At 39.5% G+C, this 27,514-nt stretch overlaps 1 protein-coding gene across 3 annotated transcripts in view; it reads right to left on the reverse strand.

The window, feature by feature from the left end:
* Window positions 1-14,274, reverse strand: part of lolal (lola like) — a 110,061-nt gene extending 95,787 nt beyond the window's left edge. Inside the window, exons 1-2 of one of the 3 annotated variants that reach the window (XM_067149681.2) lie at window positions 14,163-14,274; window positions 13,632-13,833 (exon numbers count right to left, since the gene is read on the reverse strand). In XM_067149681.2, the coding sequence (XP_067005782.1) occupies window positions 13,632-13,820 (189 nt within the window). In that variant the 5' untranslated portion in view covers window positions 13,821-13,833; window positions 14,163-14,274. Of the gene's footprint in view, window positions 1-13,631; window positions 13,834-13,966 lie in introns of all 3 variants that reach the window. The other 2 variants (XM_067149680.2, XM_067149682.2) reach the window with 2 other exon arrangements.
* Window positions 14,275-27,514: the final 13,240 nt, after the last annotated feature.

Consider the following 27,514-nt stretch of genomic DNA (forward strand, 5'->3'; position numbering starts at 1 on the left):
GCTATCTGTGTACAATTCAATACAATCGAAATACTCAACAGCGGGATCCTGAAGGACGTTGTAGACTGCGATGAGGGCGGCGGCCATCTCCGCGACGTGGATGGAGTGGCGTCGCTCGAAGGCCTGGGCCCAGGCTGTCTGGAGCTGCAGGCAAACTGCCGCCACTGACTGAGGAGTGGCATCGGCGTAGACTCGGAGAATCCTGTCCGTTGGAGACATCCGACGGGGCGTGGACAGGAGCATGAGGGTGAGTAGTCGTCGAACCCAGAAGAATTCGCCTGCGAGGAGGTGTTTGGCAGGGAAAACGGGCCACCCCATGACTCAACTGAGCCATGAGAGGTAACCCGCCGCCTGCTGGAGCTGAACCGGGGTGAACGTGTGAAGGTCGCGCACAAGGAGGCGGGTCGTTGCGTTTCATAGTGCATCGTGATCTCCTGACTAGGGATGTCAATGGTAACACAGAGGTAGGTCAGAATGGGAGTCGGGTGCAGCACCGACTTGGCATAATTGATGGTAATGCCGAGGATATGGGTCAGAAAGACATCAATCTGGCGCATAAGGTCGTCAGTGAGATCTGGGGAATGGATGAGCCAGTCGTCGAGGTATGGGATCATCTCGACGTTGAACTCCCGGGACAGAAGCTGCTGCACGGTGATGGCCCAGCGTTGCATGATGGATGGGGCCAGGCTGTGCCCCATCGGCAGGCGGGTCCAGCAATATCACTTCCCGCGGTATAGGATACCATACGGGTGACGAGTATCGTGGGAGATGGGAATCTGAAAGAAGCCTGAGCGGAGATCAAGCTTACAAGCCACATGATGTGGCGGAATGGAGGAGAGAGCCTGCGCTGGGCCTTTCGACATTGTAGGACTTCAGTCCAAACTTCCCTTACTACTCTACACAAGAGACTACAGCCATTCTTTTCTGCTAACATTTAACACAGCAACTTACCTTCAAGCATTCTTCTTCTCTCATGCTTCTAGAAAACTACAGTTTTATCACTTCACATTTATTATAAACCCCACTTAATGTGATTATTATAGTGACATTCAATCTGTTTAAGATCTAAAAGTTTCCTCTAGTGTATAAACTCATGACTACTTGTATTTTAAACTTCATTAAGGCCTCATTTCAAGAATTTCCTAACTATATTCAAGAAAGTGTATAATATTACGAATATTTGTATTTTAGACTTTATTAAGGCCTGATATTAAGAATTTCATAAATATTGTCAACCATTTCGCACATTTTCAACATTTCCTTTACATTCATATGTAAGTTAATTACAATCAGGTACCTGATTAATCAACTTTCAATTTGAGATTAAGGCTGAAGATGCCCATAATTAAAAGGCGACACATGTCCCTATAATTTTATTTAATTCATTACCTTTTTTATTTATTGAACAGATGGAAAAAATAAACTAATATTTATTTGACTTCATTGTACATTTCAATACGGTCCTAAACATGAGAATTATAACATGTAAGAGTCGCACTATCGAGGAAGCGGAGTGGTACAGCACAAATCTTTGTTTTTAATTTGGAAAGTGTAAAATTTAACAGTTTGAATATGCCCTGCATCGTCCTGCTTTTTATAACTCATTTGACTGCCTTTACACCCACAACCATCGAGTAACCCTAAATAAAAAGCATGTATGGTTCTGTTAAATCTCTGTCTGTGATGATATTAGCACGTCAGACACAAACAGTAAAAATGAGTAATTTAATGCCCTTCATCATCAGAATGCTAGCACATAGTTGTTGCCAATTACTTGAGGGCTGTCTCTCTGTACCAATCCTTCAGTAGGGAATTCCCTCACGACAACCTGAATGTTTGTAAGTCATTATATTCTTTGTAAGTCATTATATTCTAAGAGTGATCGCAAATAGAATGTTGGACAAAAGTTTGCTTTCGATTTTCACTGAACCAATCCCAGAGTTGTGGAAGCAGCTGAATTTGCAGAACATTGATGTACTGTTCTTCCTTCATACCTTGAACCTTTACCAATAATTACTGACCATATTGGTACCGTCATCTTTATCAAATAATCTTCAATCATTGTATTCTTCTGATGGTCGTCTCTTAATACACTCAAATCTGGAAGATCCTTTCATCACTAAAGCATACCTGAAGTACAACAGCATTCCGTAAATTTTTATAGACCGATAATTTTCAAGTCAAAATCAAGAATTGGTAAAATGACTGATCTCCAATCTTCCATGGTGAATTGCTTGTACACCTTAGCCCATTAATAGTTAAATAAATTTTATCAGTTCCACTTTTTCAATACAAAGTTTTGCAATGTGTTTACATTACAAGTTAATTTAATTTGGTACTAGTTTCGACCTAAGGTCAAGGTAGACAAGGTCAATCAGCCTTAACAAATTATACAATATATCAAATAAGACCAAAAACAATGTACAATACAATGACATTAAAATGAACATGTGAGAGTTAAAATTAGATGGAATTTGAATATTGTAGTGTACCTTCACAAAGTTAAAACTGAAGATAAAGGGTGGTCACGATGATATTAAATTAAATTGTGCACACCATACATTAAAATAAGGCAATTGGATGCCGCTAAGGGAATGTTTCTAGTTAATTGATCTTAATGCTGAAGATGTGTGGCAGCAATGACATTTAACTCTTCTGCTGCGGAAGTCAACTTTTGTCAACTTACTTCCCTATAGCATTTGCTGCAGTAATCAACTTTTGTTGACTTGGTACTTTCCTGCTATAGTTTCCGCGCGCTTCTTTAATAAAGGCGCATTTAATAATACAAACATCTACAGTCATGTATTGACTATGTACTAAGCATTGTTTGAAAACGTTGCCGCCAATACTGGACCTATGTTTATTTGTTATCTATCACATGCCCGCTCGCCAACATTCCTGTCAGCTGTCCGGCCGACAGCAGGCTTCACTCAGCAGCTATGAGCGCGCGGAACAACATTAGTAATGATGGTGAAGAAATCTTCAATCTTTTAGTGGCCAATTCTGATTCAGACTGTTCAGTAAATTTGGACAATGAAACAAGTGATGATGTGCATAGTGACTGTTCGGAAGAAAGTGCCAACGAGGAAGATCTTAATTTTGTATCGGACTAGCGGTACATTAGCGATTACATTGAAACTGCACTAATGAATGGAAGAATATTGTACAATAAGCTTCAAAAAGGGGCAATTAGTGCTTCTGACTTCAGAAATTCTGTCAGTGGAACTTCTACGAGAGTATTAGCGCAGTACGCCGGCGAAACGAGAACGATCTTCCGATTACATACCTCAAGCGCGCCTGACGGAGAGGCACTTTCTTGGAGAGTAGCAGAACAAGTCACAAACCTAATTGTGTTGTTTGTTCCATATTACCAGCAATATGTTCAAAGAAAGAAAAGGGACTGTGCAAGAGAAAACACCTTTTTTTTTTGTAAAAATTGCCCAGGACAGCCTGCAATGTGTCCAGTTCCATGTTCGGAGATGTACCGCAGTAATGTGTGTTTCAAGGTCAAATGTCACTGCTAGTTTGCCCAAGTTGAGTTAAAAATGGTGCAATGGTGTTGAATGTCACTAACCTTTAAAACAATAAAGTATCAGTTCGTATGGAAAATACGAAAAAAAATTACATTTTTCTCTTTAAGTGATCTGTTTCAAAATAGCACAGCAAATGTGCAAATAAAATACATTGATGCCATTAAAAAACTTGCAGGTGGTAAAGATTCGCAGTTCAATGCGGAGCGAGAAGTTTTATCTAATAAATCATAATATTGAAAGCCAAAATTAGTACAAGGACTGCTGAAGAAACGGGCCGATCAAATGGCATAAGTAATATGCTTGTGCTGAGATGTGTAGAACGTACCACGCACTTCCCCTCCAATCCTTATACATACCTACATACCTTCCCTCCGTATCAGTCATGTAAAACTAGCTATAATAGAAGTCCGTTATAGCAAGAATTCACGACGGCGAAAAATTTACTCGCTATAGAGGATTGTCGTTATATCAGATTTTTTAAATAAAAGTCGGAAAACCCCCTATGCACATTAAAATTGGTATGAAACGGCAATCAGTTTGGTCGCAACTTGCGTTTCCGCAGATGATATCCACACTACGGCTTACTTGTTAGTTATTTTTCGAAATCTCATACTACTGTGATAGTACATTTATCACACCCCCTAATTATATGTAGAAGTTAGAGATATTATTGTCAGTATTCGATTTATTATTATTATTATTATTATTATCATCATTATTATTATCAGTATTTCATTTGTATATTTTGCCATTTATATTTGTAAGCTGGAAGATATCCACATATGTAGGTATGAGTAATTTGTTTTGCACGAGTGGGAAAACATTGCTTTAATAACTCTGGTAATTTGGATGAGTCATGTGGCTACCCCAGTGTTTGTTGTGATGTACTTGTGTCTGGAAATTCCATGAGTCATGTATATATCCCAGCCTGATGAGATGAGCTTGTTGTTGTATTAGGGAAGTTCGTTGACTCGTGTAATAAACCCCAGAGTTTGTTTATCTCTAGGGAGCAAGGAGAAGTTCAGGGCATGCTCTTGACAAGAGGTTCACTCATGATTGGCTGGCAAGCACCAATCCAGGCGTATCATCTGAGAGGAGGGGGATCTATAAAGGTTGATCATACGGCGGCAACCAGGGAGATTGTAAAGGAACGAGAAGGAAGACAACTACAACCAGTGACACTGTATAAGAGAACCACAACTGACACACTGTACGGGAAGGAAGTGGTGCTCATACACGGTACTGGAGTGACACGGCTGCAATGGACTGGACTTCAAATGTTCGTGGAGCGTAGTCTTGTTATGTTCGTGGAAAGTGGCTCATTGTGGAGAGTGCTTGCGCATTAAGTATTGTAGCACTTGTGGCGGCCTGGCATTACATATTGATGAAAGCTATCTCAGACTTTCCATAATTTATGTTGAGGATCGACAGGCGTGTGTTACTGAAATGTATATATCTTTACAACAAGTGGTTAAAGTCTGTGAACACAGTATTACGAGGTACAATATCTGTGTGATGTTAGAAATGCTGATTATGAGAATCGGTAAGTCGAATTGATATAGAGACAGTGAAGGGTATTTATCTTCATACACGTACATTGTTCATCGGACTATCTACAAATGGTAGCTTAGTTCTCGCTTTCGTTTTCCCACGGTTTTCATTGTTGTTGTTGTTGTTGTTGTAAATCTTCCAGCAATCTTTTGTGTGTGTATTATATGTATAATTTTGTGTGTTGATGAGGTGCTCGTGCACGGATTTTGTTAAGAATATAGTTAGCTATTTTAGAATAAGTGGAGTTATTGATGAACCTAGGTGCAGTTCCTACCTATTTAGTCGTTTTCAGGAGGTTAGGTAAGGCCTGCAGCAGATGTACCAGTACGCAGCATTATGTACACGCCCTGTGATATAAGGTTTATCATGCTCTATCAAAATTCGAGGGATCCATTCTGGTGAACTGTGGCGCCCATACTACGGACATTTCGATTAACTATTTTATTAATTTAATTATTTCAAGTATTTTATGAAGTTTTTGAGTAATGTTATTTATTTACATATTTTTATTTATATTATTCATGATTTTATTTATCAGTATCATCAAAAAGTTACACTACATGAAAGTGTATGTTTAATTTCATTCTGAAAAAAATATAGTACCGTACCGTATTTCTCCGAATCCAAGATGAACCCCACTTTTTCCTTAAAAAATAAATCTGGCTCAAAAAGTACTTTGTAAAATCATATGAATGCCTTTGTTGTACAGTAGGCCTACGCATTTCGAGTCTATTTTTAGACGCCGAACATTGACTTTCGTCATGCCTTTTTTGTGGCTGCACAAATATTCTTTATTTCCGTGGGGTTAAGGACCATTAACTTAAAATTGGCATCATAATACCGAAGAGCACTCGTTGAAAATTTGCCGGCATACCTATTCCATGCGTCTCTACAATACGACGATCCATCAGGAAATTATTCTTGCTGTCTATAATTACTCAGCGTCAGATATAACCGGCTACCGTTACACGCACGTCTCGCTTGCCGGGTTCAGCCAAATGAGTTAGACCTATGCCGTATTTTCTTGTGGCTGCACAATTATCCTACATTCCGAGTGTTTAATAACCATTAACTTAAAATTGGCATAATACTGACGAGAACCCGTTGAAAATTTGCCGGCAATACCTTTTCCACGTATCTTTACAAATACGACTACAGCATCCTTCACAAAAATATTCCTGCTGTCTATAAAAATTTTACTAAGCGTCAAGTACGATAGACGTGTTATAACTCTGCTACTGAGTAGCCATGGCCTTTCTAAGAATTCGAAGGCTCGCATGTTTTGATGCCATTTTGCAGATTTGAGAAACGTGTTTGTAGAGGCTAATAGAACGCCATTCTCTCATCACTATTTCCTGAGATCCAGTTACGTTACACCACATACAGTAGAGATAATACGCGACACTTACGGATTTCGCCTTGTTAAAATGGGAGACAATTCGACGGTGGCGTTCCTAGTGACTTGACCTGAACAAATCGCGCTAAATTCAAATATCAATGGAAATGTATATACGGAAGTGGATAAATAAATTACGTCTAGAAAGTGTTATTGAGATATTAACTTCGAAGTTGCTAAAGCAATTCTGGATAAATTAATGAAGAATTATTTAAAAGGTTATTATTCAAAGACTGAAATTAGACACACAAACAAGATATGAAATGGGCTGCTGTGAAATGGCTTGATCTTTCATTTATGCATTACTTTTTTAGCTTTAGCATTCCTGCCTGAACTTTTACGGTTGGATTTGTTTTTTTTTCTCATTTAAAAAACATTTTATCACATTAAGACAGTTGTCAATAAAAATATCAGCACATTCCTTACACACATGACGCAATGAATCAACAATTAAAATCTGGACAATTTTCCTCTTAACATGAAGCCTACTAACAGAAAGAAAATCTATAAAATCCTGGCTTTAATCTGAGAAGAGGAATAAAAGAAGTATGAAAATGTTGTCGATAGTGATGCTTTGAGGAATATTTACGTACAATTAGAGTAAAAATGTAACATACCCTTGGCTGTATAGTCGAGGATTTTTAAAGTCGCTGGCCAGGAAATGATCTGAACAGATCTTATAATTCTTATATAAGCGTAACGTCCCTTCTTTCTTGTACACCTTATCGAAATCGCTTCTGTGACATTTCAAAACCCACAGATCACACCTACAACAACACATCGGTATTGAAGGTTAACTGCTGCACTATAGAATAAAATATGCGTATTACATTTTATGCCAGTCAAAATATGGGTTGAGCAGGTCAGAAGATTATGAAGTACTATAAAAATGTCTGTCACGGGAAGAATATATATGCAAACACAATATTACTTACATGTTCTTGTCATGAGGGAACCTGAAGGACGACCGCACATTTTTCTCTACTTCGTAATTACTGCAGCCAAACACAGCACATACCTTTCCCCTCATGTTGAGAGGAGATATCAAGGAATGACACACACTACTATTTATTTATGTCAACTCATAAAACGCATAAATTACACCAAAAACTTCACACAAAAATACACGTGTTCTTATGAGAGAATCAGTACTGTTCAGGTCTATCCGCTAGAGTGAGCTCCAGTAGCTGTCCCTCGATATCTCGCTCAGTGTCGCGTATTATCTCTACTGTATTTGGTTACACCACTGCCTGCTCGATCTGCATCCGATGGCTGCTTATACTGCCTGCTCATTACAACATTTTAATATGGCACTAAATGAAACACTCCATTTACAACTACACACAGCAGGTGGCAGTACCAACCGGCTCCTGAACTGTCGGAATGAAATAGCGGGAAATAGGGTAGTACTGTATTTGTTTACATTAAAAATGGTGTACCGCTGCACGCCTTTCTGCAAATCAAAGAAAGGGAAACCAGAATGCCATGGTATTTCATTCCATGACACAGACTTTTTCAGGAAATCCAGTTGAAGCCGTGTTTAGTTCAATAAGAATGGGAGAAAGGTGCAATGACATGACTGACTCCCAGGCTACCGGTACTCAGAATTCCATAAAGAGAATTCTAAAATCCGGTATTTTAATGTCTACCGATGGTGCTAACGTTATCCACAAGCAAAATTCAAAATTTTCTGCCTCAGTACCCTCTCCCGGACTTGACGAAACCGAACCAGTGATCCCCGCTGAATATGTACTTGATTTACTGGAAGATGTTCGTGAGCCCCCTGAGTCAGTGTGTGTCACTTTGGAACCTGCTTCCCATGTATTAGTGTGTGGTTATTTAGTGCGTGTAATCGAAGAAAAAACAATGCAGCACGTGCTTGAGTAACGTTTCCACCTCATTTAATGCATCCCTATTGATGAACTTAATCAGACAGTCTGATACAGGAGGCCTGCGCTATCCCCAGCAACGATTTATTGGCCTAATTATGGGGCTACAGAAATTTGTTGAGGCAGCTCTATCGTACTGCAAGAAATCTGCAAGTCTGCTCCAGACTATAAAAAGCTATGTTCTACCCTCTTTGTGCCACTGTAAGATTTTAAAGTGTATTAGTAACAATAAGCACCAGGAACTTGTGTCAGAAACTGTGGTGCAAAATTCGTGAAACCTCTACTTAGTAACGTAGGGAAGTACCATACAGACAAAGTTTGCAGGTTTTCTTGTTCGTCGAAATCTCTTTCTTGAAAAGTCCTGAAGCTATTACTCTCTAGAGAACCACTTCATGCGTACAATTCTTTAATCTTTCTGTTAATTTCAGATTTTAAATTTTGCTTGTATGCTTATCTAGCTTTATTCACGCGATAACTGGGTACGTCTGGTGCTGCGATCTAGTGGCAGATTGTTTGTAAGTCGTGTTACACGTTTGAATATGGAATGAGCAGGCAGTATAAGCAGCCATCGGATGCAGATCGAGCAGGCAGTGGGTTACACACAGGCACTGTACAACCGGTTGTCACGGCTAGCGATGTATAGTAAAGAGACGGTCGTTTGTCAGCGACTTCAGTGTGTGTATGTGTGCACGTGTGAAAAGAAGCAGCGTGGTTACCGTGGTAGTTGCCAGTGGTTTCCATTAACTTACTGTTAGGCCGCGAATGTAAGACAACCCTTGAATTTTCGCATGAGATTCTGAAAAAACAAAGTCTTGGATTCCGAGAAATACGGTATCACGGTGTTGCAAACACTTCAGTTTTCTTCTTCAAACGGCGTCACCTAACCTAACCGTATATGTATCATGAAAACATATTTGAAACGCGTGTAGATTAATGATAACCTCTTCGCGAAAAATGTACATGTAAATAGCCTTTCCGAAATTTAACTAGACGCGAGAAGATATGAAATATCCTCTGAAATCAGTGATGCACTCTGTCATATCTTGAGGTGTATCACATTCTTACTTAATTTTCGTACCGGTACATGACATGGCCCAGTACTTGGAAGGATGATGATGATGATGATGATTATGACATAATCTCTCCTGCACAAAGGCCAACCTCACCTTCCCGAGATGAAAAAACCTGTTCCCACAGATGAGGCCCTGTCGACAGAGTCACGGCGGTATAACCGTTACAACCATTATGGAGGAAATGCTGTGATTTCAGCTAGTCCATTAGCTGAGAGGTGGCAGCCTCACCAATGGTCTTACTTCCTTCAGGCTAGCAACCCGCCGGAAGGACATTTGATTGCTTTCAAGTCTTGCAAAAAGTAAAATGCAAGACCGTAACGGGTCACATGGCCCAATACTTGGAAGGAAGATGATGATGATGATATCGTTTACCTTTATTTTTAACGAGTTAACAACTGCTATTGGCAACGTTATTTACGCATTCATTACGAAAACGAGTTATCCTTTCATTTCGAATTTTCTTTAGAGAATAGCAGTCGACGGCCATTACTAATCAACTCCAACATCGCCTTTGAATGTCGACGAGAGAGTTCGCAAATGCACGTACTATATGTATGATGAAAACACACTTCAAGCGCCAGTAGAGAAATAATAACTTTCTCGCTATAAATTTTCATAATAGCCTTTCCTTAATTTAACCAGATGCGAAAAAATATAAACTAACCACTGAAATCAATTAAGCACTCTGCCATATCACGAGGTGTATCCCATTCTTACTTAATTGCAGCATTTAGTCTCAAAATTAAGCGGTCATTTAGTCAGCCTTAATTTTTAACGAGTTAACAACCGTTATCGGACACGTTATTAACGCATTTATTACGAAAATATGTTCTCCTTCATTTCGAATTTTCTTTACGGAACAGCAGTCGACGGGTATTACTAATCGACTCTGACATCGGCTTAGAATGTTGACGAGAGAACTCGCTAGCGCACATAGAGAGAAACGATCCCGAAGGTAATCGATAGAATGCAATATCATCGCTGGGGTGCATAAATATTGGTAGCGGAAAAAATCGTGCGCGCTTAATCGCTCGTAATAACGAATGCGTCAGTGATAGGGCCCTCACTGTAACCGAAGGACGATACACAGTTTAATATAGGAATTTTGAAGGGACAGATTCAAATCGTTGCTATAACGGAGTTCTCGTTATATGCCGAACTCGCTACAGCAAACTTCTACTGTACGTTCTACACATCGCAGCACAAGGTGAGTCACATATTACTTATGCCATTTGATCGGCCCGTTTCTTCAGCAGTCCTTGTACTAATTTTGGCTTTTAAAATCATTTATTAGATCAAACTTCTCATTCCGCATTGAACAGTGAAACTTTACCAGCTGCATCTTAGAACTAATCTGACCTTCATGTGCAATATTTGCCTTCAGCGTTAAAAACATCAACTGGAACTTTCTTAACGGCATCAATGAACTTTGTTTTAACATTAACCATATTATGTGCACAACTTAATCTTAAATTTCAGTGCTGGACGTATCGACGGATTCCTGCACGTGCTGGACACAATGTATCGGTGGTATGTTGCTGCTTTCAGCGGTGGTCTGTGGAACATTCCCACACCCGTACACCACGCTCCGGATATCCAAGTAGTACATAAGCACGTCAAGATCGACACATTGTGCGAGCAGTGGTGGCCGACCGAACATCATCCAGGGACGAAATCCAGTCATATGTTGCACCTGCTGTGTCGCCAAGGACCACTGGAAACAGTCTGCTTGCAGCAGGAATACGATCACGTGTGCATCTGGCCAGGCTACCACTGGCACCATGACACCGCCAAGCACGTCTACCCTGGTGTCGTGTAAGAGTCCACTGGGGAGGAGAATGGTGCACTGTTGTCTTCAGTGATGAGAGTAGGATCTGTCTGTATGCAACTGATGGACCTACACATGTACGACGTGGACCTGGTGAGTGGCCTATTCCAGAGTGCATTCGCTCACGACACCCAGATCCCACCCCAGGCTTCATGGAGTGGGGAGGTCACAGTTGGTGTTTCTGTAGGGTAACGTAACGAGTGTCTGCTACATTGCACAGGTTGTCCCTGTGCTACTGTCATTTCTTCAACAGGATCTACGTGGTGTACATCAACTGCCCTGGCCATCACCGGATCTCTCACCAAATGAACACGTATGGGCACGATGAAGTGGGAACTTACATTTACACGTTCTCCTGAGCCTGCAAGAACCATTGCCGAACTGCATCAAAAGGTGCAAGATGCTTGGGACAATCTATCGTTTACACGCGCAAATACACACCTGTATTGCCGACAGGGGCAGGGGGCACACTGTGTATTGATGCATCTGTTTGGGCACCCTTTATTGTGACGTATGTTTCATCTGGTCTGAATATGTAATCAGATACTCCTGCAATCTGTCACATCGCTTGTGAATAAAATGACCTTGTCCTTGAGGATATAGATTTTTATTCCTGGCAGTGTAAATATTATGAAAGAAACAAATCAACTCCTCAAGATTTTGGATTGACGTCCGTTTGGACTAAAACCCTCATAAATACAAACTACTACCAACGGAAAATCTGATCGTAAAAAAAAAGACTAGTTCGTTGAACCTTACTAATTCAACATTTTACTGTTCAAAACTATTAAATTACAGTAGCAAACCTCAAAATTAAAACCTGAAGCTGAATTCCAAAGTATCCAAGATTTCAATCTTCAGACACCAATAAGTTTTAACTATAATTACGACTCAAATTTTAACGTAGAAGTTAAATTACAATTGTTTTTAATAAACAATTTGAGAAAACAATTTTAGCCAAATTTTCAACATTTGAAGATACTGTTTTGGACGTCAATATCTTTAGAATTAACGGTTATTTCGATTTTAGTATAGTCATTCATATTGTTAAACTATTAATGTGTTCATAAACTCCTATGTTTATATATTTTATTACTTAATTTTAGAATTATAATTAAGCACAAATTTGTCAAAGCAAATCAAATATGACAGTTCTTAACCTTGAGATAATTATATAGGCTGAGGATGCTTGAAATTCAAGCAAAACATGTCCCTATAAAATAGTGTTGTAGCATTATGATCTAACAACATAAAACCAATTGTATTGAAAAGATCACAATATTGTAAGCATAAAATGACATCACATTCCATTCGCATTGACCAATGAGAACGCAAGAAGCTACTTTGGCCATGGACGATGGCGGATGCTGCTCTTTATTAGGTTATAAAAGTAAATCTACTTCTGGGGGCGGGTTGGTGGGTTCCTAGACATCACAATGAACACATCTCTCCTCTAAAAGGAATCCCAAGTAAGAATTGCATTATTTACACTTCCTTATAATGTTATAAACGTTGGGCTGTGGGATGTAAAGTTATACCCTACATAATACCTAATAATAATTAAATATCATTAAATAACAATTTTTAGTGTGTAACAGATCAGAATGGTCAAATACCTGCAGCAGGAAATAGATCAGAAATCCAATAAATCTCAATTATGTATCAGTTTCAAGAATACATAAAGAATTTCAGAAGCGAGTTTAAACTTTTTGATGCAAGCGTAGGTGCTAATTAAATTAAGGACAACAAATGGTGCTACAAAAGATTTCTTCATCAGTAACAGAATCATCCATGTTGCTACTTAATAATAATGATGTTACTGGTTTTACGTCCCACCAACTACTCTGATGTTTTTCACAGATTCCGAGATGTAAGAATCTTGTCCCACAGGAGTACTTTTACATCCCAGAAAATTCGACATGAGGCTAATGTATTCGAGCACCTTCAAATACCATCAAACTGAGCTAGGAACAAACCTGCCCAGTTCAGCTAGGAAGGCCAGTGTTCTACCATCAATTTTGCTAACAGGAAGTGGGTCACCTCAATCATAATGTCGCTTCCTAGATGTCATACCTATACAATGACATCTTTCTATCCTTCAGAAAGCATAGCTTGCCACAAGCACTGCCTGTAAACCTAAACTACAAGCATTTATCTATCGTCTTGCCAGTAAGATGTGTACATTAGTTACATTTTCCATGTTCCTTCAACATCAGGAATAATTTGTTATACAGCAATACTTAATTACCTGATTTTATTAAGCAAGTCTGCTGTTAGGCACATTTAACTTTCACAAAATTAATGAGGTTTTTTAAGAACATCTGAGAAAGTAAAGTAAACAATAATTCTTACATAACTTACCTCTAATAAAGATTTGAAATACGGACTACAAGCAGACAAAACCATTTTATGTGCTTTGCATGTCTGGCCTTCACAAGCTAACGTCACATCAGTAAAACTCTTCTCATCCCTAAGATGTTTAAACGAATTCACCATATTCGCCTGGAAATCATTCCATTTTAGAAAAAACTGTTGTTGCTCAGCAGACATGATTTTAAGTAATCTGAAAAGAGAGAAACGGCAAACATTAACCTAACAACACAACTTGTCTTGCGTTGGTAACGTATACCGAACATTATGAGCCGACACTGTACATTAACAGTAACGACAATCCAATAAAATAAAGACAAATTAACCTTAGTATTGATTTGTTTTGATGCCAAAGGTTATAGACAGATTACTTCGGGAATCTGGCACATTTAGTTCAATAATTTCTAACAAAGTATTTCCTGCACTTCAAAATGTCATCCAATCACTCAAAAATATTAAAAAATATCATATATGACAAAGACAATAGTTCCAAATAACGAACTCATTAGCTTCAGGACTTACTACTACTATACCAATAAGTTCTGTTCTGTTCGTGAAGTTGATTTGGGCTCGTTTACCAATAAGTTATTCGCATTCCCACAAGCCAAAACAACTGTTTCTACATTTAGTGCCCCCTACCGGTACATATTGTAATTAGTTGTCGCGGACTCACCGCCGTCTCGATCCTCCTATACTGCCTACTCTATGCGAGCCTTTTTGCGACTACGCTGCGACAAAATTTCTCCGCTAGATGGCAGACATAGACGCACAATGTTCTAAACTTATTCTAAGGACGACAGCCTACAAAACACTATGCAGTATGGTCATATGTTCACTGAAGCTCGTAAATTACATTAGTAATATTAAATATCGGCAAAATTACCTGTATGAAGTTGCAGTTGGCCTCTTCATGCTCAATTTAAAGATTTCCCTGGACGAAGGCTTGGAGTGGTAGCGTACTTTTTGTGTTCTTGCCTACGCAATATAAACAAATAGAGGTCTTACGAACTTGATTAGGATAATATCACTAACAGTTTGCTGATATTATTTGACCTCACACTGTAAAAAGCACATTCTGAAAGGTTTTCTTTGCTGGTTGTTTTACGTCGCACCGACACATATAGGTCTTATGGCGGCGATGGGATAGGAAAGGCCTAGGAATGGGAAGGAAGCGGCCTTGTCCTTAATTAATGTACAGCCCCAGAATTTGCCTGGTGTGAAAATGGGAAACCACGGAAAACCATCTTCAGGGCTGCCAACAGTGGGATTCGCACCCACTATCTTCCGGACGAAGGCTCACAGCTGCGTGCTCTTAACCGCACGGCCAACTCGCCCGGTATTCTGAAAGGGAAGACGTCGCAAGTTCTCGTATTAAGCTCGAATGTTTGAAGGACGTCGACAATAGGGCACAGCAGCTTCAGCGAACTCCTGCATATGCTTCACCAGAGCAACAAAACAAGGTTTTGAATATCGAACTTCTACTCTGTCCTGATGCATAATCAGTTCCATTTAGCGGTTTCGAAGCTCTAGGCAATGAGATGTTGCTGACACAAATGCACACTCCATCCTCTCTTCATCAACATGAACCTAGTACCCGCAAATTAGGATTTGATTTCCTGTTTTTAGTTTGATTGGAATATTATCGACTGAATATCTGACGTTGTCCAAAATGTCTAAACATGAAGACGTTTGCTTTGTGATTGTCCGTCACAATTCTTATCACAAGGAATCCACTATCCTCCACGGCTTGAATCACCTTCTGAAAAAAAAATCTGCAGCCTGTTTCCAGTCATTCGACCGGGTCAGGAATGGAATGAATAAAGCCCCCATCTAGCAGCGAGGATAGAAATTGTGCCGGCTGCCCAAGCCTGTCGCACTCCTCCGGGGTAATGATTAATGAATGACAGATGAAATGATATTCGAGAGTGGTGCTGGAATGAAATATGACAGGGAAAACCAGAGTATCCGGAGAAAAACCTATCCCGCCTCCGCTTTTTCCAGCACAAATCTCACATGGATTGACCGGGGTTTGAACCACTGAACCCAGCGGTGAGATGCCGGCGCGCTGCCGCCTGAGCCGCGGAGGCTCCATCACCTTCTGAAATAAGGTGTAAAGGCACAGATGCGAGAGTAATCTGAGGATAACTTCCTTTATTAGGTCCTTGCCTAGATAAAGCCGACAGCCGCTTTTCTCTTAATTCCCTTCTAGACGGTATTTCATGGAGTCGTATCTTTTCTGGCTGTGAACCACCTTGCCGAGATTGGCAAAATGGTACACAACAGTTGAATATTTCGGGGAAAGAATCTGAAGTTTCAGTTCTACGAAAAATAGGACTTACACAAACGAAAAGAAACGAGTACCAACACCTTACAATCACTTTTGAAATATCTATTAGCATAACATGATTAATTCATTTCACAGTTCTATACAAAATATCTCTTGTACGAACGAAAGTGACCAGATACGTTTACTTATTGTACGAAATAACTCAGGTTTACACACACATTCATGCACCAATAACACAGTGCTACACCCACACTAACAGCGAAGATTGTGCGTCTACTGCTGCACTCTTACGGCGACTTGGAGAAATGTCGGTAGTCGCGCCTTCCTGTGTTAAAATAGTGGCATAGAGCAGGCAGTATAAGAGGATCGAGACGGCTGTGCGCGGACTGCAAAGCATTAAAAACAAAATATCACCACATTTCCAACAGTGTCCCCCCAAAACACTTGAGAATTTGATTAAATGTAACGCAATACCACTTTTCGTGACTCCTCCATCTTAACACTGTTTAGATGCTTCTTAAACGTTAGTTTTATTAATATACGGTAGGTATTAAATGCACCAAAGTATCACGGCTGCATAAATCGGTGATTACAAAATGGAAATCAATCGCACATGTTCAAACAGTATGGGGGGAAAATATAAATTACGACTGCGGTACTATTTAAAGCGAATATAAACAGCGTGCAGTAACACAGCTAAAAACTGACGTTCTGTTCGATAAATCAGTCATCTGCATTTGGGGATGGCGCTAAGGTGGCAGATTCCCTTTCGAAAGACTTTCATTAAATGATTTCAAAGAACTTCGAAATTCATTGAACTTCTCCCGTGATTAATAATTCCATTCCTAAATTCCTCTTCTTATATTTGCGCCAATTCGTCCTCCTGAATTCCAACTTTGTCTTCATAGTATGATCAAATTATCTCGGAACATACCCCATAGTCGAGCAGCTGCGTAACTTGAGGAGACGAATAAACGCTGACGATTAGCATGCACAATTTTACATGATTCACTTTAAGCTGATCCACGCACGTATCTATGAATCCACTTTTGAGAGACATCAGTTTAGAAGGCTTCTCCAAGATTATTATACATTTAAGTACTCTTGAAATATTGGGGAGGGGGCATGATTAGCCCAAAGGTTTAATAACTGGCTTTCAACTGAAAGACTGAGGTTCGAGTCCCGGGTCAATCCTGAGTTGTTATTTTCACTTCAAAATTCAAGTGACGATATGAGGGCTATCCGGACCTCGGCTCCAACTACAGCAGAAATTATTAGATAAAATTCAAAATAACGACTGAGAGGATTCCTTGCGCTGTCCTTGTGTTATGAGCAGTGGTCGCGTTGTAGACCAAGGCCCATCGGGTTACGCCAAGGGATTTGGTTTGGTTTTGCATATTAATGCACAATTAAATGCATAATTACGAATATATATATTTAACTAGAAAATGAACCATGCTTCGCTACGGTATTCTGCATTGTATACGGATATCGAAGTACGGTACATTACTGTACAAGCAGTGAATAAGTTTATTTTTTAATTGCATGTCTCTTATCGTTATCCAGAAAGAGCAGGGGGGAGGTTCCCATACGTTGTTTCCAATTTAAAGTGCGAGTTGTGCAATTGCGATGATAACGGCAGGCTAATTTGTCTACTGCCATTCACAATCGAGTAGGGAAGTTTTCAGTATAATGGCACGCCCTATTACGTACTGCGTGGTCACAGTCTATTTGGGGAGTTTTCGTTACAATGGCAGGTCCCCTTTCCTATTTCCAGACAGATTAAAGTTGAGGAGTTATTATTATGATGCATGCATTTTCCTACTGCAAATCAAAACTGAGTGATGCTGTTATCGTTGTAATTCTCTATGTCATTCACACCTAGTTGGTCAGTTTCCCTAGCATTTTAGATGGGTAAATTTGATAATAATGGCGGACAAACTTGCCTACTCACAAACACAATCTGTTAGGGGAGTTTTGAACGAAGTTGCATTCTCCCTTGACTTCTGCCAGTCGAATCGAGAAGGGAATTATAAATTACAATGGCAGTCCTCCTTACTACTGCCAGTTACACAGGAGTTGGAGAAGGATCCCATTCCTATTGCCAGTCAAAGTTGACGTGGCCAGCAATGATGACAATAGCAAACGCCTTCCTGCTGAGAGTCACTATCGATTTGTAAAAAATTAATTATAACAGTAGACACGCCTTTCTACGTCGCTAAAAATCAACTTAAATGATTATATATTGATCGACATATGAAGTGTAATGTTTTACTTCATAAGAACACTGAAATGTCAAGGGTTGCTGATTTATTCTTACAAAATAATAATAATCTGCTACAACATCATCGAAACATCACCATGACTACTATACTATACTATTACTTTCATGGAGTCCATATTAAGTAGATAGCAAGAGTATGTTAACGTCCATGGAGGCTCAAACTCCTTAGCTGTGTAGCGAACAGGTACGGTAAATTAGATAATTCTCCACCCCCCCCCCCTTGAGCCGTATCACGGTTGCTCAACTCCAATGGATGTACCAGTTGAATGAGTCTTCGAAACACTCTCCCCTCTTTGTCAGTCAGCTCACAGGACCTGATCTACCCATCTCGTCCTATGATGAGTTTGGAGATTCTAGCTAGCTTCCAAATTTGCCTTGGTAGTTTATCGTCACTTAGCAGCGCCAGATCTCCTTGTTGAAGAAGTGGACGATTCTGGTTCCGTTGCTGAACTTCATGGAAACGATTTAGATCCAATAGATACTCATTCCTCCACTGCTTCCAAAATTTGTTCAGTGCAGACTGTTTTTCTATCCACAACTGATTCATATCTTCTTTTGTTTTGGTACCATCTTCAACATTGGTCTTTCTGTCTGGTAGCCTTGTTGTGTTATCACCAATAAGAAAATGTGCTGGTGTCAGCGCACGATGCTGAGGATCGTTTTCCACATACATCAAGGGTCTACTGTTCATTGTTGCTTCAATTCCGACAAGAACTGTGTAAATTTCTTCATCATCGAACCGCCTGCTTCCTAAGGCTTTCTTCAAACAGCTTTTCACTGTCTGTACCATTCTCTCCCAGAATCCTCCCCACCAAGCAGCGCGTTCGACTTTATATTGCCAATGAATATTTTTACCATTCAAAAAATGCACAATGTCTTCTGTTTTCAGATTTTCCCATAATGTGCTAAGTTCTCTTTCAGCTTTCTTAAATGCTCGTGCGTTATCGGACCAAATTGTTCGACATTAACCTTTCGTCCAATAAATCGCTGTAAGGCGTGAATGAATTTCTCCGTACTCATATCTGTCACAAGCTCCAAGTGTACAGCGCGTGTGACAGCGCATGTGAACAATGCAATGTATATTTTCCGTAAAATGCCTCCATTCTTGGAATATAACGGACCGGCGAAGTCCACACCAGTGGTCTCAAATGGTCTGCTAGGAGTTACGCATTCTGCCGGAAGAGGGGGTTCAACTTCCGAAGCTGCCTTTGCTTTCAGTTTTTTGCACGGTAAGCACCGTCTAATGATTTTCTTGATGATCTGTCGTCCTCGAAGTATCCAAAAGTCCGTCCTTAAAATACTCAAAAAAATTTGAGTTCCTACATGAAATTGAGTTTTATGTTCTTCTTCTACTAACAGTTTTGTGAAATGGTGGTCACCATTTAAAATAATGGGATGTTGCACGTTTTCATCTAAACTGGCAAATTGTAAACGTCAACCAACTCTAAGAATGCCATGTTTGGTGAATAGAGAAAAGTTTCTAATTTTGGACTGCGTGGGTAGTTCTGACATTTTCTGTAGTGCTTCTATTTCTTCTGAGAACGATTCTCTCTGTGAATGTTTAATCCAAAACAGCTTTGCAGTTTGGATTTCGTCTAATTGGAGTGGGCCTAACCCTTTTTCCTGATAGCGTGTATTTCGTGTAAATCACCAAATCCATGCTGTGATCCTGAGAACTTTGGTTAATCTGCTATATCTTGTAATATCGAAAATCGCTTCTGTCTGTTTAGCTGCGGTAACATAGGAAACTGTTTTCTTTCGTTCTGTTCCTGTTTTATCAAGTTCTGTTTTTGATATTTTAACTGATTTCGGCCAATACTCTTCTGGTTTTACAAGCCAGTCTGGACCAGGCCACCATGAGTTAATTTCACGCAGTTGATTTGCTGTTAGCCCTTGTGTTATATAATCTGCAAGGTTTTCCTTGCCGGGGCAATGACGCCACTGTGTTGGGTGTGACCTTCGATGAATTTCATGTATTCTGTTCGAGACGAACACCTTCCATTCCGACGCGTTTCCTCTTATCTAGTGTAATACAATGGTTGAATCGGTCCAAAATTGGACGTGGTGTAATTCCAAGTGTAGTTCACGTTTGACATACTCCGAAAAACGAACTGCTATGATAGCTCCCATGAGTTCTAGTCGTGGTAAGGATATTTTCTGAACTGGTGCGAGTCGATTTTTGGCTGTGATTAATTCGATCCTGACATGTTCGTTTATGATCGTCTTGATGTAAACTGCTGCGCCATATATTCGTTCGCTGGCATCACTGAAAATGTGCAATTCTCTGCTCTGGTATTGCTTGATCCAAGATCCTATTCATCGTGGAATTTTAACTGTGTGTAGACTTTTTAAACCTTCTAGCCAGCGGTTCCACTTCTGAACTAAATCATGTGGCAAAAGCTCATCCCAGTCGAGCTTTCTCAGCCAAGTTTCTTGGAAAATAATCTTTCCTGTAATTGTTGCTGGTGATAGGAGGCCTAATGGATCGTAAATTCTTGCTGCAGTCTTCAGGACAACTCTTTTAGTACAGGGGATGAGTGCTGCTGTACTTACGGTATTCCCGAACAAGAAGTAGAATTCATCTGTATCCGTATCAGTTGGAATGCCTAAAATAGGTGTATTTTGGCGGACTACTACTTTCATTTCTCGCCACATCTGGTTCATTGTTATTGAGTTTGATAACCATTTGGAAAGTGGAATGCTGATCTCGTTGAAACAATTTTTCATCTCTGTATAAATGTCTATCAGTTCTTCATCCGTGTCTCCGCTGCTGCCAGATCGTCAACATACACGTTGTCTTCTAGAATTCTTAATGTGTTTGGATATTTGTCTTTCATTACCGTTGCTAGTTGTCTTAAAGTTGCTGCCAGCAAATACGGGTTTTCAGCCACCCTTCTTCTGAACGAATCATTTTAAACCAGAAAAAACGAGTGGAATCTCTGTCTTTCTCATTCAGAATCAAATGTAAAAAGCTCTGATTCCTGTCTGCTGCAATGTATTTGTTGAACGTTCGTAACCGAAGTAAGATTGCTGTTGAATCTGGATTCAGATTCTAAGTTGCTGTTCAAAGACAATTCGCCTTTCTCATGTGAAGAAGCGTCAAATACGATCCTCACTTTGGTCGTTTCATGATCATCTCGAATTACTGCATGATGTGGCATGAGGAATGTTTTGCCTCTTTGTGATTCCTCACTACAGAATTCAACTTGTTCGTTCTCAATGTGTTTCTGCATTGCTTGTACATAGCGCTCTTCGTATTCCTTATCTCTTGCAAATCGCTTCTTCAAACTATCGAAACGCTTTAACGCAATATTCCTGTTGTCATGTATATTAGGTTCATCCTTTTTCCAAGTTAGGAATACTTTACCGTCTTTCAGTTATCGCAAATTGTTCATTGGTTGTTGTCAAGATCTTCTGTTCCTTGGCAGTGAATTTGCGAGTTTCGTCATCCCTAATTCCGATGCTCTCTAGTTCCCAGAATCTTCTCAATAGGTTGTCTGTTTCTGAGTGAATGAAGTATGAATTTGTTTCTTTTATCGAAATCCCAGTGCGACTTCCAAATAGAATCCAACCAAAAATACTTCTGCGAATGGTGAGCGAGTCTGATAAGCGGATGATGTCATCTTGGAAGATACGTTCATGGTAATCACCGCCAACTAATATTCCAATAGAGATGTTTTTCGATATTTCATCCGCATCTGCAAATTTTAAACTGCTGAATTGTTGCCTAATATCCATTGGGACTGGTCTCAGAGCTTGAAAAGTATGTGTAGCTTCTAAAGCTTCTATCTTGATTGCAGTTCCCATGGCTGCTCCTGTAAGTTGAAATCGTACTCGGTTGCGTATTGTTGCTTTACCGCGATGTTCAAGCGTTGAAATAATTAAGGACTCTTTTCCAATGTTTTTCAAGTTTAGTTTATCTGTTAGATCTTTGACGATATAACTGTGTTCACTTCCGGCATCAAGTAGTATTTTTCTCATATGCTGATTGCCATTGCGATCAGAAATCCATACTAAATCTGTGTTAAAAAAACCATGCAATTGTGTATTCCTTGTCTCTGTAGTATGGACAGCTGTAACAATTGTTTCTTTCGTAAGTGACTCCCCTGTGTTTACTGCCGTTATTGTATTCAAGAGTGACTTGCAAACGGATTTATGATATCCTGTGTTATTACAGACTCGACATTTCTGATCTTTCTTTCTACAGTCTTTCATTTTGTGGTTTTTGCCTAAACAGATGAAGCATCGTCCATCTTTCTTTAATTTTTCTGATCTGGCTGCAACTGAGACTATTTTATGGCATTCGTTACTCCAGTGGCCTCTTCTGTCGCAAAAGGCGCATGTGATTGGGTTTGTTTTTGTTTCATCGCCGTACGTTAGTTTAGGTGGATTATTTTGCTGTTCAGTATGCTTATTCCCTTTTATTTCTTTCTTGTATTGACTGGTGTGTAGATTCATTGTTGTAGAGAACCCTTCTCCTAAACTGTGACTGAACTCGTTCAACTTCTCTGATTTTTCTTTGCTGAATACCCATTTATCCAGGAAATTCATCAGGGCATCCAAGTTACCTTCATCGCCCTGCGTAGTGTACCAGGCGAATTTTGTTTCATCTGGAAAGGCACATAAAATATCTGCAGATAAAAAGGAACCAAGCATGCAGGCATCAAACCCAAGTCCTTTAAAAGCTGCAATATTCATCTGGCAACTGTTATATATGCTTCTTAACTCGGTAGTAGTTGGATCTGAATTTTTTCTCAAGGTACGGGAGAAATCGATATGTTCCTGTTGCTGTAATTTAATGTTGTCGAAGCGTTCCTTCAGCTTCTGAAGTGCGATCTTGTAATTTTCCTCTGACATTTTCAGCCCACTGATGAGATATCTGGCTTCTCCTTCTACCAAGTTCCATAGATACAGATGTTTGTCAGCTGGCGTAATTGCCGAATTATTATGAATTGCTGATTCAAATTGCTGATAAAATCTTGGCCAGTCTGAAAAGGTATCCATGAAAGGTTTAATTTCAAGCTTAGGTAAGCGTGGTCTCACAATTGCAGACTGAAGAATAGTTGTTTCATTCTTTGCGTTTCATTGCTGCTGGGGAAACCTAATTTCTTTGATCTTCTTGTTTACTATTGCAATTAGTTTTCGGCCTTTTATTTGACGGTTTTCACACTCTTCTGCATCCCGTTCGTTCGCATCGTCTTCCTGCAGTGCCTGTATCCGTTTCTGAATTTCACTCAAATCTAGTAGTAGTTCGTGTAATCTTTGCGCTAATACTTCCATTTCGATGTCATCATATCCATCTTCGATCGCTGTTCGTAGTCTTTGAATGAGTCTAGTTTCCGACGATCTGGTTGCTGTTCGAGTGCGTCTTTCAGTTTGTAAAATGTTTGCATTTGAAACTGTAAAGTGAGCAGTAGGTGCGTTAATATTCGTATTTTCCAAGTTTCACTGAAATGAATTATGCACGAATACCTTTAACGAAAATAACACACACTACGTACATGGACATAACCGTATTCCTGTCTTCAACCTATATCTGTAATGTAATTGGTATTTCACTGCAACCTGAAGTTACACTGCATTCGTAAACAGTCCGGGTTTCCGTATTATGTTTTTACGACGGTTAAATCTTAAGCGTTGGTTTCGTATAGTACTGATCCTGTCAACAGAGGCTTTTCACTCTTGTAATATTCACTGTTTTTACGACGCACTTTGAAACGTCCACTGATGTTTCGTAACACTTCAAGTGAGTCTGTTCGTAATGTACATAATTTCGTATATTCCTTCAAATTGCTTAAGAAATTGAATGTAAGTAGAGATCTTACTTGGGTTATAGCTGGTTTCTTGTTGATACGGCGATGTTGCGTGATGCTGCTTACTGTTGCCGTCCGCTTCTTTTTTGCCGCTGATTGTTCCACAAACGGGTTTCGGCACCATTTTGTAATGTTTTACTTCATAAGAACACTGAAATGTCATAGGTTGCTGATTTATTCTTACAAAATAATCATAATCTGCTACAACATCATCCAAACATCACCATGACTACTATACTATTACTTTCATGGAGTCCATATTAAGTAGATAGCAAGAGTATGTTAACGTCCATGGAGGCTCAAACTCCTTAGCTGTGTAGCGAACAGGTACGGTCAATTAGATAATTATCATAATGAAGTATATGCATGCTTACATATTACAAACCTTCATTTACAGATTAACTGCTGCTGAACGATACGTCATATCGACAAATGGATTGTATCATAAGACGCCTTATTTAAGGCAGGTCTCCACTGATTAACATTTAACAACAACATGTTAAATGTTAAAAGTGTTCAATATTAACTGGCGACACCATCAACATGTTCAATGTTAAATGTTGAATACTGTTTCATTTAACATTGTGTCCACACTTAGTAAATATGCTAAACTTGACTTTCTTTGGTTATATATAGGCCCTACGTAGTTCATCATATCAATTTGTGGTAATACATTTAGGTGGTGTCTAGTATTTTCAAATAAGGACAATGAACTCACATGAAGAGGATTTGGCCCTTTGTTATTGCCACTGTTGCTTCTTGTTATGACTTAGAAATGTAGTTTTACTAGACACATTTCCACCCCTCATCCTGCTTATTGCTTCAAAAGCAAACCACTTTGAAGTATAAACTTCGTCCGCTCCCGCACCCGACTTCTGATTTTTTCATTACTCGACAGTACTGGGAGCGGAGGGACGCTAGGTTTTTTCATTGCACTCGCGGGAACAATTATAGATAATTTAGAGTTCCTGGAAACTGTCGGCCTTCTTCGCTTTACATCTGTATTTCTTTGATGAGACATCCTACAAACAAGGCCTTTATATTATATAATTAATTAAGTCCAAAGTAATCTTGCTCCACTCAATTTCTGACTATAAATATTAGTATAGTGCAGAGAGAACGACACACGTGCGCGTACCGGTACCGGTACTGTATTTGTAGCTTATAACAAAGAGAATGAGTGTTGCAGAGTGTTGTAACTATAATCCTGCATCACGAGAAGCACGTCTGTTAGCATGGAAACGGCAAGGAAGTTGCCGAAGCTGGCCAAAATCTCACGAACAACGAATTGACTTGACATGTTTTCCACTTGAAGCGGGAAACACGCCAACATGTTAAAAGTGTTAACCTCAACATTCTGAGTTAACACGTAAAGTCAATTGGAAGACACAATCACAATTAAGTTACATGTCAATTGTAACATGTTAAATTTAACATGTTGGTGATAAATGTTAATCAGTGGAGACCGGCCTTTAGCGGTATAAATAGTTAGTCTCGTGATATTTTATCCTATTTCATCTATTTATGGGTAAGATTTAATTAGAAACGTTGAGTAGGGTGAAATTTGTCTAAGGTCTAACAGTGCATTAATTTTGGATGCTTATGTGACAGTTATAAACACAGAATTTGGCTCACAAATACAAATGGATATTGGGTGGATCAGTGTTCGTGCAGAATTAGATGATTCTATCGTTCGTATAAGTTATTCAAACTGTGAATTATACGTGTACAAAGTGCAAAATGTACGTACAATCGGGAAATAGAGACAAAATGTAACGTATAAGGAACAGAGGTACGATAAATGTCATGGGACCAAAGTTGAAAATCAATCCAAATTGAACGGTGATTGTGATATCCGTTTTGTGATACGACTTACCGCTTAGCCGCGAAATACCTCGAAATGAAGGTCTGCGCCGTCATTAAAATTGCCTCAATACTTCAATATGTTTAGGTGTTTAAAAGCGAAATATTTAAATATCTTGGAAACTTTCCGTTGATTGCAAGCTAAGACATATAATGTCGTAACATTTCAATATTCTAGCTCGTCTGGCAGATTGTGCCGCAATCTCGCTTTGGGAGATGGGGTGGGTTATAAACGAGGACTTTCAGGAAAATAAAGCTAACAAATATGCAGATGGTCATTATTACACCTGAAACGATAACTGTTCGAGAATTTCCCCAAAATAGTCAATGGACTGACACAGTAGTTATGATTTTATTTATATAGATAAGGAATCTGCTCCACGTACAACGACTTTTGAGCTATGTCCGCCCACAAAACAGACCGTTCATGGTATCTCATTATTAATCTTCCTATCGAAAAAATGCACATTAGGAAAACGTTTTATAAATGGATGTCCATAAAGGTTGGTCGATTTCCAGTCAGGTTGGTCTTGTATATTTTGCGGAAGAGTAAATCACTGTCTCGATTCCCTTTAAAATCCCAGCCCATTCCGGGAAATTGACATGGTATGGACCTAAACACCTACCTTTGGACAGGTGGATGCTAAATATGAAGTTTGGTTGTAATATCTCCAGTAGTTGTCAAGTTATAAGAAATACGCTTTACACGCACCCACTTTTGATTTAAGTCCGGTGGGACTTGTACTGAAAAAACGTCCGTCAATGATATCTCCCTTATTAATCCTCATATCGAAATGTTGCGCATGAGGAAAAAGGTTTAGAAATTAATTTCCATTAAGGCAGATGGATTTTCATCAAGTTTGGTCGTGTATGTTTTGTGGACGTGCAAAATCACGGTTTCGGTTTTTGTATAAACCCCAGTCAGTTCAGGGATTTAGAAACAATATTGGCCCTAAAACCTACCCAAGGACAGGTGGATTCTAAATATGAAGTTTGGTTGAAATATATCCAGTAGTTTTCAAGCTATAAAACTCAAACAAACATACAAACACCAAAGCTAAAAGATATGCAGATGGTCATTATTACACCTGAAACGTATAAGTGAATGATCTTTCTTTATTCGAATCAGAAGTACAATAGAATAATACTAGATTTAAAAGAAACAAACTATATACACAAATATATACAAGTAAACGGTCCACAACAATATACACTGACTGACAGAGCAAATGCAACAGCAAGAAGGAGTGGTTCGAAAGGGATGAAAGTTGGGGGAAAAAACAGAGACGGCACGGACGAATAATTGATGTTTATTTCAAACCGATATGCAGGTTACACAATGCGCACGGCATCGACTCAGTAGGATGTAGGACCACCGCGAGCGGCGATGCACGCAGAAACACGTCGAGGTACAGAGTCAATAAGAGTGCGGATGGTGTCCTGAGGGATGGTTCTCCATTCTCTGTCAACTATTTGCCACAGTTGGTCGTCCGTACGAGGCTGGGGCAGGGGTTGCAAACGGCGTCCAATGAGATCCCACACGTGTTCGATTGGTGAGAGATCCGGAGAGTACGCTGGCCACGGAAGCATCTGTACACCTCGTAGAGCCTGTTGGGAGATACGAGCA

This window comes from Anabrus simplex, chromosome 6 (genome assembly GCF_040414725.1).
Source record: "Anabrus simplex isolate iqAnaSimp1 chromosome 6, ASM4041472v1, whole genome shotgun sequence".
Lineage (NCBI taxonomy): Eukaryota > Metazoa > Arthropoda > Insecta > Orthoptera > Tettigoniidae > Anabrus > Anabrus simplex.